This window comes from Perna viridis, chromosome 3 (assembly GCF_037379345.1).
Source record: "Perna viridis isolate PV_CMFRI_1.1 ecotype Kerala chromosome 3, ASM3737934v1, whole genome shotgun sequence".
Classification (NCBI taxonomy): Eukaryota; Metazoa; Mollusca; class Bivalvia; order Mytilida; family Mytilidae; genus Perna; species Perna viridis.
In genome coordinates, this window is record NC_142447.1 from 54,737,712 (window position 1) to 54,757,435 (window position 19,724).

Genomic DNA, 19,724 nt, shown 5'->3' on the forward strand with positions numbered 1-19,724 from the left:
TACCACTTACCCTACTGCTAAACCTGTCCAGTTATTCTATAGTTACTGTTTCTATTATTTTAGTTCATATTTGTTATTCGTGGTGTATTGGCATATTTCTTTGTCCCCGGATCATGAATATCCTGCTCATTGACAGAGTTATAATCAGTCTCTTTGATTTTATTTCATTCGTACATAATATATCATCAATGAGAAGACTTTATATCGTCTTGTTCAGGTAACGCATTTGTAAATGATATAAACAATACAAATCGAACAGGTGGTAGTTTATAGTATATTGATAGCTTTAAATAAAGTTTGGTTGACTCTCAATGTTAAGTACGATCCATACAGGATTTGTAAAATATTCCAAACCATCAAAACAAGTGAAAAATTCAAAGACATCGGAATAATATACAATAACATATATTACTGAACGTGTGAGAATAAACACAACGTACAAAAACTAAAGCCATGGCGACATGAACTCCCTTAAAAATCCGAGTGCCATCAGATGCTTCGTAGAGAAATCAAAGGAACCAAGATTCTAGCGGAAATCAAAATAATGTACTGCAGGGACAAAGACCAGACATGGAAAACAGACATACGGAACATATCAGAAGGTATGCATTTCCTGCTCCTGCATTTTTTACAGTGCAAGTGGATAACATCTCGTTGTCAATTCGGTATGTGATGTGAGATCTAAGTTATGTTGTCTCATCTGTGAGATCGAAACTTCCGTCAATGAAATTGTGATGACTATAAAATGTCTGTAGTGATAGTTTTGGTTTTGAGAATGTCTTGTATACAAAATTTTTTTTTGATTTAGATCTTTCTATTTATTCGATGCTAATGCTTTTGATGAGAGGTTACTCCTTTGGTATATGTGTAATTTACAAAGGCTGAAATATCCCTTCCCCTGAAGCTTATTTGACAATATCCTCGTGTTACTAATGAGGTAGGTTCACAACTCAGGTGCATATAAGTAACAAGTCAACTATAAACCGTATACTACTGCCACTCACACAATTATTTTAAGGCATGGTAGAATATAATATATTTCCTTACGGTGGTAAAGCTTGCAAAGATCCAAAATATTTGTTTTCAAATGGTGTATATATATACACATATTGAAAAATATAATACATTTGTATAATGTACCAAAAAGAGTGCACCGGGTAATGGGGGGTTAACTTAACAGGATAAAGGTCACGGATGTGCGGCCGTGAAAAGTTTCACACACCCCATTCATATATTATGACAATGAAAAAATGACACCAATTCATTTATATGTAATGCATTTATGTTACCCATTCATACATGTGTATGACATTTAGATGTATCTACATATCACAGGATGTGGTCAGAACATATATGACATTGTATCTAAAGACATCATTATCATGTCAGAGTTGATTGGATCACTTCTTACGAATTATTCAAGTGTTAATCTATATTTATTTTGATAATTTTAAGGATGTCAAAGGAATAATCATGTATAAATACATAGTGTAAATAGCCTATTTGTAAAGGTTAACCTCTATCACATGTACTGAAACAAAAATGCCTACCCTTTTCATATATCACTAATCATAAATAGTAGACCGATATGGGCCGCGCATTTGTACCTACCCATTGAACTTAAGTTAACCTCCCTTAGTGAATATGTCAAAAGCTACAACAACCCCACCGGGATGCAAAACATCAGCTCATGGCCATCCATGGGTCTTCAATGAATGACGAGGAAATCCTCACACTATAGGGCAGGCTGGAATTGCCCCCAACAACATTTAACACAGGTACTGGGAAACAGTTGACCCCATATACTCCAGTTACATAAAAGTAAACTGAAAGTGAACACGAAACAATACATACAGAGGCCAGAAATTCATGACTTCGTCTTTCTTGTTGTTTTACAAAGACAATTTATGATTTATTGAACTTGTATTTGCTAATAGGTTTTCCCTCTATGATATCCCTCTTATTGCCACTCCGATATTTTGGCTTATCTAACATTAAATATAGATAGTTAAAAACTACCGAAGCCTCAATAATTGGACAATACAGAAACATCGAATCCCAAGGCATGAACGTTGAAATAAAAATTTAGCTGAGTCAATAAGGTATATGATTACTAAGTTGTTTTGAAAAATTTAGCCCCATATGTAACTCTAAAAAATGAAATATGTTAGTTGATTTTTTTTCAGAGTGTGTTAAAATAAGTGTTAATGACCTAAGTGTTTTTGTCCTCAAGGTAAAGTTCAGGAAAAAAAGGAAAAAAAGCAAATCACTGTCTTGCCTTTATCTTGGAGTGTTAAAAAGAACGAGATAAAAAAAAACAAAAACAAAAACAAACTGAGTAAACATGTAAGGACGGAGATATTTTAAAACATCACTTTCGTATGCAATTGCACGATATATGTTAAGAAATGAAAATAATAAAGCGATAAAAAACCAAAATTAAGCATTAAAGTATTGATCTAATAATACACTAACACCAGTTATTGTCCTGTATGCTTACCTACACCTCACAAAATGTTATTACTGTGGGTTGACCCCATCGTGCGTTTTATTGGTCTGAATTGCTCTGAATAGAATTGCTCTTTCATGTTTCAAGTTACGTAGAAATGGAAGATCTGTTGATGTTAATTTCTTTTCTGAGGGAAATTTTTTTATTCTGAAATTTTGATCAACTATTTAATTGTTTCCACTGCTCAGTTAATGATATAAATGTTAGTTATTTTGTAAACGTCTCTTTTATTGTACACACAATATTATTTCATGTTATTAATTAAAATTAAGAATAGTTATCATATGGTAAACAGAATTCATACACGTAGTACAAATACAACATAAACCAGTCTCTGTTTTGTTCAACTCTAGTTTCGAATCGAAGGAGTAATCAAGGGAACCAAGATTCCAGGAAGAGTAAGAGAGAAATTGCTGTAAAAAATCATTTATATATTTCAGCACTTGCGTATGGAGTGTTCATATCACAACTCATACGTTATGCCAGAGCTTGCCGGAACTACGCAGACTTTTTATATCGCGCTAGAATTCCAACAAATAGGCTTCTGGAACAGGGTTATGTTGCTACAAGATTGAAGTCATCACTACAGAAGTTTCATGGTCGTCATCATGAACTCGTGGATCGTTTTTGTTGTGTATGTCTGTTTTCCATATCTGGTCTTTGTCCCTGGATTACATTTTTTTATTACTGCTACAACCTTGCTCCCCTTGGTTATTCTTTAACTTTTTATATTCAAAATGTTGACATATTGTAAAGTGAGACTCATACAATAGTTTGTTTTATTTTGTCAGATTTACTTTGGACTTGACTTGATTATGGATCGGGTTAGTGTTCGGTAATTTTATTGTTACCCTTATTTAAGGAACTACTGCATATTTTGAACACACTATTTCTAAATATAGGGTTGTCACCAATCAAAGGAATATCATCATTTTTTCATTTGCTGTAAGTAATATCTGATAAATAAGGAAGTGTTTCCTGATCGGAAAACTTCCAATTGAAGTATTCAAGTGGTTGAACTAAAAATTATCGAAACTAATTAGTGGAAAGTTATATATCATTTTGGCTCTCAGACACTTGATGATTTCAAGTGGTAAGGATATATTTACTTTTGAACGCCATATAAAGAACACGTCCTTCAAAATGACTTTAGAATTATTTTATCGACATATGTATCATGGAGGCACTGTTAATGATTTTCAGTTTGTTTCCTACGTCTATCATGGGCCAAGCCTTATCATACACCTGGCAAATGAGTAAGGCCAAGTATCCAGAAACCTGATTCACCGTTGTCGGAGACGTGTTCATATAGATTTCGGTAACGCCAAATTAAACATTATTCACTTTAATCGATCACTACCTTGTTTATCACAATATTGCAGATCAGCTTATAGTCCATGGACTGGAGGGTTCACCGTGCACACCCCACTCATCGACCTCATGGTGATTTTCAGGTACCTTTAAACCTCCAATTACCGAATCAATTTGTCGCCAAAGAATATTGTTTTCAGTATAAGCCTTAATTTGTATCTCACTGGGTCAAAAAGTCAAGATTTTTGTGACTCAATTGTTCCAGATTTTAAGTCTGCCTGGGACAATATGTGTAAAGAAACTAACAAAATATAGTTATCATCATGTAGTCAAATGTCTAATCTTTACAATGGTACCCAGAAATTTGCAGTAACAATTAGGATTTGGGAGTAAAATGAAAAAATGTACCCCCACCCACCGAAAAAATCGCTTAAATTAGCATATTTTTCAATGTCAAAACCCCTAGAGTATCTATACTTCAGTAATGAATGGTTTATTTGGTATTTTCTATTCAGTATTATCCCAATTAATACTCCTGGGCTTCTTTGATGATAATTCAAGAAATAATAGAGGTAACACACTTGTTTTTAGATGCCCCGATATGGATGCAAATGGATACACCGTAACGATCAACGATTCATGATGACGACCATAAACCTTTCTGTAGTGATGACTTCAATATTGTAGTAACATAACTCTGTTCCAAAAAAAAACAAGTTGTTAGAAGTCTAACGCGGTCTAAAAAGTCTGCGTCGTTATGTAAAGCACTGGCATGACATATGAGTTGTGAAATGAAAACTTCAAACGCTGCTGCTGAAGGGATGTTGCCACAAAAAAGTTTACAATACGGAATGAAACGTTATCGCGTTTGTCGTAGTCTGGCCAATAGTTTTCATTTACCGTTGATTTCTAGGTGTAGGTCAAGATATGAAGCTGACTTCAGAGTTTCTGTAGTATCCTTTATCTCAAGTTCTTTGGGGTAGAACTTATAAACCATCATCAATAAAGTCGAACTATTAGTGTGTGCGGGAACATAATTATGAAGTTATAATTAGACACGCAAAAATGTATTTGTTATATCACCTGAAGTTTGAAAATGTGGAAAACCGGAAGTCACAGAGACATTGGACCTGCACTAAGTTTTGATGCATATTACATTTCAATTGCACCCAAAGGCAAAGGTCAAGGCGTGCAAAATAATTTCACATACATATAAAAACTGAAGACAAGGAAAGCAAGATGTAAGACAAAAAGAAAACTAGCAATATACAACTGTCCAAATGTCTCATCAAAGGTTATGTCAATTTTATTATTTAATAGTTATTTTTGTTATCTTGATACCATGTTGGGACCTGTTGAAATTTCAAGTGGTGTGGTCTGGTGTTGAATGTTGGAAGTCAAGTATCTACACGACTTCCAGTTCACAAGTTTGATTTTCATAATATTTTTAATTAGCTATTGTGCCCGTAATACGCTCTGAAATTGGCCGAACTTTGTGTAGTACATAATCTGCAGATTATGATTCATTTTACAGATCTGAGATACCTAATATAATTTTGATTTATCGTAGTATTAATTTTTGAAAGTCTAAATTACAAACAAATAATTATATGATTAACAATTAAGAAAATACAGCGGTTAGAATTTTTTATATTATAAGAACTAACGAATTGATATTACATTATTTTTTTCACCTTCGTCATAACTGTTGAAGCTATAAAAATGCTTTCAAATCGATATTTCATACGTGCTTGAAAGATAGGGTCATTAAGTGCAAATATCAAAAAGGTTTTGGAAAGTAAGGTTTCTATCTAATATAATGTCTTAAAGCGTACATCTTAAATATATATGTGTGACAGCCACCAGCAATGGGACGGTTTAGGTCAATGAATGAAAGTAAAATGTATTAGATGGTTAGGCTTTTGGACAAAACTTAAAAAAGTCATCAATTGTAATAAAAATCTGGAAGAAGTTCAGCTTGTTATATATCAAATGAAAGGTATACTACAAGTAGACAGTTTTCAAAGGAAACATCTTTTATTTGTTTTACAAACAAAGAGTAAAAAAGGAAAGGGAAGCTGAAGCTCATGGTGCGCGATTGTATAGGCAATACCTACAACATTTTGTTATATCAGAAACATGGACTGAAATTAGTTTATTTCACAAATGGCATGTCGAATAGAAATACTGTACATCAAATCATAAGATTCAGGACGAATGAGATAAAAGCGAAACGTCTCAGGTTCATATGCGAAGTATTTTATCCATATAGGTATTTGACTTGGTACCTCGGGAACTTTTGGAACGATTGGTTGACAGAAAATCAGCACCAAGAGGAGAACTATTTCTTCACCATGTGAAACAGATTGAAATCTACATATAAGCCATAAAACCCAGTGGTGCAGGGATATACGTGTGAAAAGTGGAACCATTAACTCGAATATAAAAAGGGACAAGCTCGTTGTAAAAGGTAACACGCTTCTCATACTTATACTTGAACAAGTACATAACTATAAACCAAAGAATATATGTTTTGCGGGCAGAAACAATACTCATACTAATTCAATCTGATTATCACCAGCCTTCATTACTTAGCTTTTCCCAAATAATAAGTCATTCTTAAACCATAGGCTGTACAATTTGATTCCTGAAACGAATATCAGCGTTGGCTTATTAATAAATTGGTAATTATAGCTCGGTTTTAAAACAACTGGAGATCAGATGTCACCCAAAGATGTAATTGTACTTGCTTCAAATGCATGACTGGTTTTTCAATTCCCAGTTAATATATGTATCATTAACAGTTCGCCTTCTTTCAATCGCCACACCAAATCGATTAGCATCATCGACGGTAAGCTAACTCTAGTTAACAAGCAATATAAGACAAAACCAATAAATCTGACGCTGACATTATGAACTGAAAGGAATAATGAACTGAATAATATCCGCCATGCCACTTACTTTTTCCCATGTTTTAGGAATTTATAACTTACATAAAGTTCCAAACAAATACAATCTTCCATTTTAAATAATGTTATTAGGCTGTTGTTGTCGCCAGTACACATTTGATTCTGTACAATAACATAAGTATTGGTGGAGTAAGGAATAGTAACTTTACTTTTGTTTGAGCGTAGACAATATATTCAACAATAAAAAAAACCAATCATAATACTTTTGTTTTGCAACACGCTGTTACTGCTCACATTCCAGAGATAGACTCCACGTGCAGGTCCGGGTGTTAAAAGAATAGACCTGCAGCAGCGCTAAGCTTGTCATAAAAGCCGGGGGCTAGGGCGCTCTGCCCACAGAGCAACTGGGATGTGTGCCCCAGGTGGTGGAATGGGGTACCCCTGGCGTGTTATATGCTGAGGTTGTCAGGTGATAATACGGAAAACCAGACCGCAAACCATAGTGGTGCACCGTATTGAGAAAGATGCCACGTTCCTCGCACGTTAAAGAACCCTACTGTGGTATTCTCCCGGAGTAGGAACCATAGGGCTCCGCCACAGGAGGCTAAATTGCCCGACCCTACCCATCTCTCCCTATTTCCAGTGGCAATCAAAATTTGTCGACCCCATTGTCCTTGTGTCCCATCCCTTTTTCATTTCATCATCATTTCATGTTCATTTTATCATCAATTTCATGGTCATCGTCTGAATATAGCTGAAATATTGCTGCTCGGACGTTAAACCCCAACAAACAAACAAACAAACAAACCAGAGATAGACCTCGGTTGTTTGGTGGGGTTCGTGCTGCTCGACCCTCCGTGTATTTTATTTATTCATAACCAGAATGAATATAGTGACTTACTGAATAGAATTATAAGGACTAAAAGGGTGAACATAAAACCATTGTATCCGGTTTCCGTATAGTATTTTCAGTAAAAGCGGATGCATTTCCATGATATTAAACAGCCTAAGGTTTAGGACATAATTTGGATTTTTGCGTAGTTAAATTATTTTACCTCTGACCCCTCGCTATTCTTTTTGCCGATATTCTGTTAGATATAACACTAACAGTTTAACCGAAATAAAGACTGAAAAAGGGCTCAAAGTTTTCTACACAGTAACCCGAGTTAATTGCACGAAACTCTGTGAAATTGTATCATAAGGTTCCATACCATGAACAAGAGGTTTGATTGTAGGGAATTGAACAAACATTTTTCTAGTTTCACACAGAACAGTTATAAAAGCGTACGAATCTTCTTAAAATGTACACTACAGTGTTTCTTCCCTCAAAATGGAGGTTTGGTTGGATAATAACAACAAACAATTTTGAATCTTTTGAAGTAGGTTGAGACCAATATAAAAGAAAACAATCAGTACTCTAAACGTATTAATTTTCGCTATTGAGAGTAATCAAGGGAACCAAGGTTATAGCGGTAATAAAAAAATGTAATCCAGGGACAAAGACCAGACATAGAAAACAGACATACACAACAAAGAACATAAAGTAACTAAAATCATACATACAAAATAACAAAAGCAAATGGGCAACTCGGACTCCACTAAAAACTGGGAGCATGGACCAGGTGCACCGGTAGGGTAAGCATCGTCTGCTTTTATAGAAACACTCGCCGGACTTTACTCATAAAAAGCGAAGTCCGGGGTAGACAAACGAGGAAAGGAAAACTATGACCCGTTGAATAAATCAGTTTTCATGGTGCAGATGGATACACCATAACGATCCGCGAGTTCATGATGACGACCATAAAACTTCTGTAGTGATGACTTCAATCTTGTAGCAACATAACCCTGTTCCAGAAGCCTATTTGTTAGAGTTCTAGCGCGATACAAAAAGTCTGCGTAGTTTCGGCAAGCTCTGGCATTACGTATGATATGAACACTCCATATGCAGTAGCCGAAGGGATGTTGCCAAAGATGAAAGGAAAGTTGACAATTCTGAATGAAAAGTCATCACGTTTGTCGTAAAGTTTGGTCAATAGTTTTCCTTTACCATCGATTTCTAAGTGAAGGTCAAGATATGAGGCTGACTTCACAGTGTCTGTAGTATCTTCTATCTCAAGTTCTTTTGGGTAGATGCGATGTATCAAATCCCCGAAATTAGGATTGTTTAAAGATAACACGTCATCTATATAGCGGAAACTGAGATTGAAGGATCTAGCCAAATAATATTCTTTCTTTCTGATCATAAAGTCAGTGTCATAAGAGTGAAGGAATAGGTCAGCTAGTAAAGGAGCACAATTTGTCCCCATTGGAAAGCCGACCGTTTGTTGAAAAACAAGTCCACCACACTGGACAAATATGTTGTCGATGAAAAATTCCAGCATTTTGTAAACATCTTCCTCTGTAGATTTGGAATTATTTCTTACAAAGTATGAGGAATCTCTACCAAGAACTATATATTTGTATCTAGGTGTACCATCTTTTTTGGAAAAAACAACGATGTATAATGTTTTTAAGTCGGGATTTTAACTGAGTGTGGGATATTAGAGGTATACAGTGTTGAAAAATCATAGGTTTTAATGCTATTATATTCAGATAATAGTCTTGAACTGATTGTCTCCCTCCAAAAGATCTTTTGAATTTTTCAGGATCCACATTGAATTAATACCACTACGGGAGTAACAAGTGTTGTGGTAGGACTGTAGACCGTCTTTGACAGTTGTGAGTATAGAAGTTAAAAGTTTTGAAAGAGGTTTGGTAGTACATTTTGCAGATCCAGCTATGAAACGTTGTTTGTATGGATTCTTGTGAAGTTTAGGAATCCAGTACATAGACGGTAAATCACAATCATCGTCCTTGGTAGAGATACCAAAAGAGGATAGCACAGATTTATGGTTTTCCATCTCTTCTTTGGAGAGAGTGGTAGCAGTGTAGGTCTTATCACTGCTATTATTTTCTACGTCTACCTCTGATAATATACATTGGATATAAAACGTTTTGCAGACAAAATCAATGTTGTTTTGGTATTTGTCTGCTGGTACGACAACATATTTGTCATGTATAGTAGACAATGTTTTTGCTACATCGGGGTCTTTGAAAACTGATGTAGCCTTGGCACTCATTGACGAACCTGTGATATCGAAAATCTTGAATAGGAATTTTTCGGTTATGTAAAGATTCCTGTCGTTAACATCCGAAACATTCTTAAAATACGAGAAGAGAAAAAATATCTTCAATATAAATATTGAAATTGTCGTTTTTAAGAGCCGAAATATCGTCCAAATATCTAATTTATCTACCAAATGTTGTTTGGAAGGGTCTTTATTTATTCTAGCCGTAAATATAGAAAGAGGTCCGCAAAAAGAGGTGCACAATTGGACCCCATGAGAGTTCTAATAATTTCGAAAAAAACGGGATCGCAAAAGCGACGAAAATGTTGTCTAACAGGTATTCGAGCACTATAAGTTTATCAAATAGAGTCCAATTACCGTAGTTTGTTTATGGTTTTAGTTATTAAAAATATTATCTAAAATAATTCTAACAAATTTATTCACATCAAGATTAATCAAAGATATGCGAATTTATGTTTAAAGAGATTATGTGGAATTGTATAATTTGAACAGATTTGAAAGATCCTATGTGGGCGTGTTATTGAGAAAGCACTTCAAGGTAGTTTTTTAAACCCCAAAAAATTCCACCTAGTTACAAAAAAATCTTAATTTGATTTTTGGTATCGAGTGCACTAGTAAGTAAAATAGAAAGTCTGGTTACTGAGCAATGAGTTATAACGGACATAAATCTATATTTATAAGGTGATTTGGGAAGTTTGGGAAACAAGTACGTAGTAGGAACTTTCATGCTACTAGGTTCAGCCTATAAAGAGGTCGCAATTAGTTTTTGTTCACAATTTCACTTTCGGAACATTTAGGCTGCTGGAATGTGGGTGAATTCGTAATTTCTTTTTTTTTTTTTTTAGAAATTCAACATAAAATCTTTGTCAAATAACAACAATATCATACCATTTACAGCTGTATCGATAGAGATAAAAACAAATTCTTTGCCCATGTCATTCAATTTGTGTTTTATTCGGGAAATACAGCTTTTATGTTTTCTGAAGCAGAAAAAGTGTTTCTCGGAATGTTTTATTCGGATGTCAACTATTTTCGTAACTGTTAGCAATAAAGAATGATAATGCTAATACCTATCAGTGTTACATCAATTAACTCCATGTGTTTTTTTTTTTTTACAAATCTCAGAGAGGAAGAATATTATTGAATAGCGTACTCATTGTTGCAGCATTTAAACAGCCGTTCTCCGCTGTTTGTTTCGTACATATAGATATTTGATTAATCATGTTGGAATCATATGTAACTCATATCACAAATTTTAGAAATATTTAGCGGTTCAGAAAGGACTTCTGCCTATAGGTGTAGGCTACACTCACTTCGATATTAAACTGATCTTCATCATCTCTGTCGCCGTCTTCTGATGAAGGCACAGTTTAATGGTCAAACAATTCGGCGAAACGTCCTCTTTGAGAAGTAATTAAAATGTGTTCGAGTGAAAGGGATAGTTTGAATATCAAAACTCTGAATAATCATAACTCTACTAGTTACTGTAGGTTAGTGGTTTCAAATGTGAAGTTAATATTTTATAAGATTGATATTTGGTTTGCGACTTGATTTTGTAAAATTTAGTTTAAATTTCATTTCCGTTCTTAAAAATATTTTAACGCACAACATTAGCCTCTCGATGAATAGAAACACAATGTCAGATTACACAACTATATATCGGGTTGTCATTTCGGTTTTCTAAATGTTGGAAAAAAAAATTGTTAAAACAAACTATGTATGGTAAATACAACCTATTATAAGTCGAACAAGTGCAGTTACTACATTTAGATCCGTCGAGAAAGATTTTAAACCCCAATGGATAAAATGGAATACTGTGAAAGTACTTCTGTTCATGGGGTATCAATTTTCGTTGTTTTCGTGGGTAAGCGAAACCACGAAATTTGGGTTTCCTTCGGAAGGGAGAATACTATTGATGTGTATACTGAAAACATCAAAACTACGAATCGAATCCAAGAATCCACGAGCTTGTGTTTCTTCACTTTTCCACGAAAATTAGTATCCACGAATTAAAGTACTTTCACAGTAATGAGCGTCATATTTTGATTGATACGATCAATTACTTACAAAGTACAGGAATCCCACTTAGTGTGGTAGAACCACGAGAAAACTTTCTAGATTTAGTTGCGGGAAAACTTTAACTGTTCTATAGAGTAAAAAATCACAGAGATATGATAAAATATCAGTATTTTCAATAAGTAAAGTATTCAAACTAGTATCATAATCAGATGTAAAATAGGGAAACAAAGCCGCAATTCCAATGGTGCAAAAATAGAAATTATCTGATGAGTTTGATACATGTTGCTAAGTACTATAGAATGTAAAAGAGTGTGAGGACTAAACTCATTCATTAATATGTGAATTGTTAATTCCGTTAGCTCCGTCACAAAAAAGCAACCAAGAAACAAAAACCATCTAAGACTAGCCATAAACAGAAAAAAAGTCCATACCGTCATACGTTCTTGCCTTCTATTTCTGGAATGATAACGCTAATTAATTACATCGAAGAGTTGCAAGAATCATGCTGAAGGGAATATTATCAGAATAGATATGTATTCAAATTTAAATCTAACATACACCTGGCTGCGATATGCTCGACTTTAAATTTTAGTTAATTCCCGAACAATAGCTGTTATCTGAAAGACGTCATATTTTGATACAGTTTTGACTAGCAGGAAAGTTTACGTGACTATATAGACTGCCGTATTCTTTCTTCTGCATTAATTTCACTGGACATATATAGTTATTGTATAATTATAAATAGTGTCAGTCTTTGTTTTGTGATATACAATGAATTGATTCATGGACAGAAGGAGTTAAGGTTTTAGGACTCCACATGGTGGAACTGACAATTTGATTGAAACCGTTCAGTGAAAGGATACATACCATTATAGGGCTGAGATACTTGACAGTTTCCTGTGATGTTATTTTAATTTGATACAATATTTTTGATAATAAGATTAATTTGAGGATGCACTTACTTTTGAAAGCCTCATTAAGAGAACTTCCTTTCAAAGGAATGTGAAGGAACTGCCCCCGACATTATCACCATGGATGCATATCGCACCGTTATGAATAATCTTCTGTATATTTTTATCGTTTTAGTATATCTAACATTGACCCAGGCATTTAAGAACACATCGACAACGGTGCAGCAGATTGCTGGATTCTCAGTGGAACTTAACTGTCAGGTTCATAATCTCGGTGACAGCAAGGTAAATATTATACACTTAATACACATTCTTCATTTTGCTTTCTTGTTTATCGCAAACTTTCAGATCTGCTTGCTTAACTAACCTGCATTTTTATCGTCTACAGTTTAGTTTTGAACACCCATACTTTGTTGAATTATATGTTATTTGATTTTTTAATGTTATAGTTAATTCAAATGTAACAATGTTACGATCCAATGGCAAACAGGTTTATGAAGTACCTTAATAGATAAATATGAATAAAAATGTCAACAAAACATAAATGAAAAAGTTAGGAAACATATAAAAAGGTAACCAAACCAAAAGTACATATGGTATAATGTTTGATGAGATAAACTGAAAAAAACCCATAAAACTGTAAAACTGTCTATTTTGAATAGGTTATTGCACGTTCCTCATAAATTGGGAAACCAGAATAGCTTCTTGCATCGTCAACATACGTTTTATGTATATGATTACACGATGTCCATCAGCTTTAGAGGTGCAGAGGGAATTAGCTGTGCACCATCAGACTAACATTAAATAAAGTCTTCTTTCTGTGTTGAGGCACATTTATAAGGATCAAGCAAGTCCGTTATGTAAGGATATTCAAATAGTTTTAGTACCATAATTTATTGCAAATACCGAATAGGACGTCGCAGAGTACCGCGGGTAACATCCTAAATTTGCTATGGTGCAGGTCTTATCTGTTAGGGAGCGAATTTGAATATTTTGATATTCTTAAAATAAAATCAAGCTATTTACAGTTTTAATTAAACAGGGATTTTTCTTGAGAATGTAAAGAAAATAGATGTGTGCTAATTGTAATTCATGCTGAAGAGTAATCAAGGGAACCAAGGTTATAGCGGTAATCAAAAGAATGTTATCAAGGGACAAGGATCGGACATGGAAAACAGACATACACAACAAAAAACATACAGTAACTAAAATCATACATACAAAGTAACAAAAGCAAATGAGCAACTCGGACTAAAAACTGGGAGCACGGACCAAGCGTCCTCTGCTTGTCTAGAAACACCCACCGAGTTGCTCATAAAAAGTCAAGTCCAGGGTAGACAAACGAGGAAAGGAAAATCATGACCCGTTGAACAAACCAGCCCCCACGCAGACGGATACACCACAACGATCCACGAGCCCATGACAACGACCATAGATCTTCTGTAGCGATGACCTCAATCTTGCAGCAATACAAGCGATACAAAAAGTTCCCGCAGTCTCGGCAAGCCCCGGCATAACGCATGAGTTGTGATATGAACTCTATACGCAGGTGCTGAAGGGATGTCGATACAGATGAAAGGAAAGCTGACAATTCTGAATGAAAAGTCATTACGTTTGTCGCAAAGTTTGGTCAATAGTTTTCCTTTACCATCGATTTCTATGTGTAGGCCAAGATAAGAGGCTGTCTTCACAGTGTCAGTAGCATCCTTTACCCCAAGCTCTCCTGGGTAGATGCGACGCACCAAATCCCCGAAATTAGGATTGTCTAAAGATAATACGTCATCATCTATATAGCGGAAACTGAGATTGAAGGATCTAGCCAAACGATATTCTTTCTTTCTGATCAGATCAGCTATAAAGGCAGCCTCATAAGAGTGAAGGAATAGGTCAGCAAGTAAAAGAGCACATTTTTTTCCCATTGGAATGCCGACCGTTTGTTGAAAAACACGTCCACCACACTGGACAAATATGTTGTCGATTAAAAATTCCAGCTCTTTTTGCTTGCTAAGAACGGATTTGGCAGGAGGCAACAAATGCGCCCGCGGCACATAGTTTTAACAAGTTCTTAATAGACAAGAATTGATGAATTAATAATATAACTTACGTTTTTACGAAGAAATACAATCAGGGGTCGAATATTACACAAACAAAATTTAAGGAATTGAAAATTGTATGAAAAACTGTATACTTTACGAATAAATCTATCATCGGCATTAGATACATACATTGGTTCGCAAAAATACCTACGCACAAGGGGTTCGAGGCAATTTGACTCGAATGGAAACCTAGAGTCATTTGACAATTATTTTTCCATGCAGGTTGTGTGGCGTGGTCCCTTGGAAAGTTTTTTAACAATTGGTACAATCAGCTTCGACAAGAGGTTTTCTGTCTCTACTCCATATGCAAATGAGTGGAATCTACATATACGTAATTTAAAGCGGAGTGATGAGGGAGAATATGAGTGTATTGCGAACACTAAACCCCGACAATATAAACGGGTCATGCTGGTTGTTAAAGGTAGCCATAGTATACTTCAGAAAATAATATTTGATCACCATAAAATCCAAATATAAGATTTGGTCAGCGGGCCAAATTTCATGTATCTAAACTATTAAAGATACCAAACTATGATGAAATATTAGTTGTTGTTTGTTTTTAAAAGTAAAATACGTTGTATTAATTTTATTGGTTTGTTGGGCATTTCTTATTATATTACAATTAATGGTGAGAAAGAAAAGTTTGTTTTTATCTCAGTTTTATGTGTATATCAATGTATATCATCTTAATTGCAACAAATTAATCACCGTATTGCATAAGGATTGAAATTGTGTACATAACTACATGTAGGTTTTATTACACACTGAATTAGCATCTTCCCTTCGGTTATACTGCTTCGTGACCTGTTTGACCGCTATGGAATATCTCCTGGTAAACTCAGTCCGTCATAGATGGGATTTCTATTTTGAAGGACACGATCTTCAATTTTTCACTACATTTTCCGTACGTAGTAAATTGGAATACCAAAAATGTGACAGTGACTTTGGAAAGCTTTATACGTAATTTAACGTAAAGTTCGTTCCTCAATGTAAATAAAAGCGTACTAGAATAGAAATAAACTTTGGCATGCGTTCTATAAACGTAAATCGCCATATTTGTCTATATGTGTACTCGTTGCAGAGTGGAAAATGCTAAGTGAAGACGTATTTATTATCCCAGTACTAACTTTTATACACAGACTACATGTTCAATGTTGATAAATGTTTTAACAGGTATTTTACCGATGTACTCTCCATTAATCATCCTAAATTATAGAATGACTTCCGTTTGTTTATCCATCAAAACTAGAAATAGAAGATACTATTGACACAACTTCCTCTGCGTCATTTTTAGACGACAGTAGCCATCTCAGTATAAAAATGTATGACAACCGAGACAATTTTGGACAGTGACCAACTCTTTTTGTTTTTCACAGTTGTCAAGGTATATATTTTATTTCCTAATGCAGCATCATTGCTCGCGAGACCGGCTTTTCTGACAAACAGATTTTCATTTTTTCAACTTAAACCTGACGAGCGTTACCGACAAAGTTCAAGATTTAAAATGAAGCCTGTTCTTAATTTTGTAAATGTATTAAGTTTATTTTGATCACGTATTTATTGTAAACATCTTCTGTACTGTTTTTCTTATTGATTTTACCAATTCGATTTTGACCAGAGGCAATCTGTGTTGAAACATATCGGAAATAATAAACCGTTATGAACATTGGAGGTTTAGCGCGTTATGAAACCTGAAATGGATTGGAAATACTTGTTATCTCCCTTTAAACGTTATGGATTTAAATTCTTTAAATCTTCACAAATATTTTCGTTCAACCAGATGATTTTGGAAGACAAACTTGTGAAGCTTTTACTGTAAAATGCAAAATTAAGGGAGATAACTCTGTAAATGACACTCAAATACAATAGACTCTATTGGATTTTCAATGTTGATTATCTCCTCAGAGCAGACAGCTTTGAACAAATATAACAAAAATATGGAACCAAAATCTTAAGCAAGTGTTGATCTTAAAGGTAGTTCAAAACATTGTAAAGTTGTTCCTTTTGTAGCATTTGTCTACCTTTTTTCAGCGTTTGCTCTTTTTAGCAACGACTACGATGCATGAATTAATAGAATTAAGTAGCTGTCTTTGTAAGAATCATGCAAAATCTGAAAAATGTGATACACCCAAAAGAAGACTACATATTTTTATTTTTGTAATTAATTTGTTTTATGGGTCTATACTATGAAATGTGAAACTATTCATTCAAAGCTGTCTGCTCTTAGGAGATAATCCATATTGAAAATCCAATAGAATCTATTGTAGTTGAGTGTCATTTACAGAGTTGTCTTCCTTAATTTTGAATTTTACAGTGCATTTATACAATTTTTTTCTCCTCCGAACATGGGTTATATGAAAAAGCAGATGTTAATTTCTGTTTACTAAAGCATTTCCTGCACACATTTTTATATCATTTAAAATATATATGTACACAATGTATATATACTTCTGATGAAATTTGATGTACTTCAGCCGTAAGTATAATTCCAATAAAATCATTTTCACATAAAACACTCAAATCAGATCTGTAAGTCGTAACACTTAATCCAGAATGAAAATGAAACTAAGAAATATTCTAGAATATTTTACAGTAATGGAAATCATTGCACTTTTAAAAAATGCACTAAATCCCGAACTATTACATTTGAATGAAAATCATTGCACTTTTAAAAAATGCACTAAATCCCGAACTATTTCATTTGAATGAAAATCATTGCACTTTAATAATCCACAAAAGTTTCAACGAAAACAGTATTTAAACCCAAAGTATACATTCAATGAACTGCACTTAATCCGAAGAAGTTTCAATGTAAATAACACTTATTTCAAATCTTAAGTGTCATTGCACTTACTATCCCAAATTATAATTTCAATCAACATAAGAGTGTCATGGTTGTAGGAAAGTCACTTTCAATTTGCATTTTCAATATAGAATTCCGAAAATAAAGCAAAAAACGACTTCCAACTTCGTTTTTTCAATGCAAACCATTATCTGTGAGAATTTTAAAAAAAATAAGGAAATGCATAACAATAAAATGTTATGTATTGGATATAAAAGTGATATATTAAGAACATTCAAATGAATTAAGATAAGCATATACTTTTGAAGGTCGGAAAATTCCAGTTGTAAAACTGTGATCTGTTTGTATCTAGATTTCTACTGATAACAAATGCAGTATTTTCCTAATTATCTTCATAAAAATAGTCATCATTGTTGCTGATATTTTAGATTTTGTACATGTCATGTCAACTACAACTGCTACAACAACTACAAGTACTACAACAACAACACAATCAACAACGGAATCAACTACAACATCAACGACTAGATCAAGTACCTTATCGTCTTCTAATACAACTCCCCCAAAAGTGATTGCAACAACAACAAAACGTAATGGCGTAATAATAGATGAAGATGGCGATAATGATATAAAGTATTCAGTGATTACAACTACTTCGATTCGACCTATATCTCCAGCGGAAAAAGGTAGCTATACTATCATAGTATAAAAGATACAGGCGTTTACTTTAAAATTCAAAATTATAATGTGAAAATGTCGCTGAATGATTTTTTCGTTTTGGGAAGTTAACAAATGGATAAAATACAAAAAAAAAATCATTTTCGTTTTATAGCTTATTTTGTGTTTGTACTTTCATTTATTTATGTGTCTGTCGATAAAAATGCTTAGAATATTTCTACAAAAAGAAAATGAACATTTGAAGGTAGAGACTTTCTTCCTGATGATTCCGACTTTACCTCAAAAATGGAATAGGTAAAATGCAAAAGTATGACTTAAAGTCCCGACTTTATTAACGGCCAAATAATGCCAAAGCGTCAATAGTGGGATAATCCAAAAAACAAACAAACAAACAAACACACAAACAAACAAACAAAAAACAAAACAAAACAAAACAAAAAAACAAAACAAAACAAAACAAAACAACAAAACAAAACAAAACAAAACAAAACAAAACAAACAAAAATAAAAAAAACAAGAAAAAAAAAATCATGGCATCAGCGTGAAAAATGAAATAGGTGGTTTTCAATATATATCTTTCAAATTCTGAATTGCATCGTGTTTTTGCTTTCAGATCCAGCAAATTCTGGGAATCGTGTTGTGATCTCCTTTATGAGCCTACAATGTCTTCTATTACTCTATGTTGTTTTATGATTTAATTCTAGTCAGAATGGAGGATGTAGATCTGAATTACAGTTTGATTGTCCATACTTGTTATTTTTGTTATTTACTATTAATCACTATTTATAGATTGATTATGTTTATGTATATGCCATTGAAAAAACTTCTTTCTGCTTTGACTGAAGGCTATAAACCCCAGATAGACTGATAGATTGTTAAGATACTAAAACAATAAACTTTAACCATACAGTATCAAAGAAAACATGACATTTTGCACGTTCTATTTTGTGTTTGTGAGTTTATCACAGTTATGTTGTCATATATTAATACAAAAGTTCATTTTGGTTGTAATCCTATCACAGAATACTGGGTGAACTGATATTCTATGCGAGTTTTAGTTAACAGATTTCAATTACATGAGTTTAAGCGAAAGTCATTTTACACGACCGCATTTTTTGGGTCGCATAATGTTTTTGGTCCGATTTTGAAATATTTTTTACGGATTCCATATAAATATCTCTGCCTGTATTATTCAATCTTATTTCAGTTCTCTTGCAGGTTTTGAAGTAACAGGAACAAAAGGAGTCATATCCCCAAAAAGCGATTTTTTAAATTTTTTGATCCGTTTGAAATTTATTTATTCGATAACATGTGCTATATTGTGTCCAAACCAGTCGATACTTAAGATATGCACACGTCT

General features: G+C 33.8%; 1 protein-coding gene across 1 annotated transcript; it reads left to right on the forward strand.

Moving 5' to 3' along the window:
• The first annotated feature begins 12,475 nt into the window (after window positions 1-12,475).
• On the forward strand, window positions 12,476-19,363 carry LOC148622950 (uncharacterized). Its single transcript, XM_088573332.1, has 4 exons — window positions 12,476-13,072; window positions 15,106-15,304; window positions 18,115-18,372; window positions 18,978-19,363. Exons 1-4 carry the CDS (start codon window positions 12,908-12,910, stop codon window positions 19,055-19,057), a joined length of 702 nt encoding a protein of 233 aa, XP_088429458.1. The 5' UTR covers window positions 12,476-12,907; the 3' UTR covers window positions 19,058-19,363.
• Window positions 19,364-19,724: the final 361 nt, after the last annotated feature.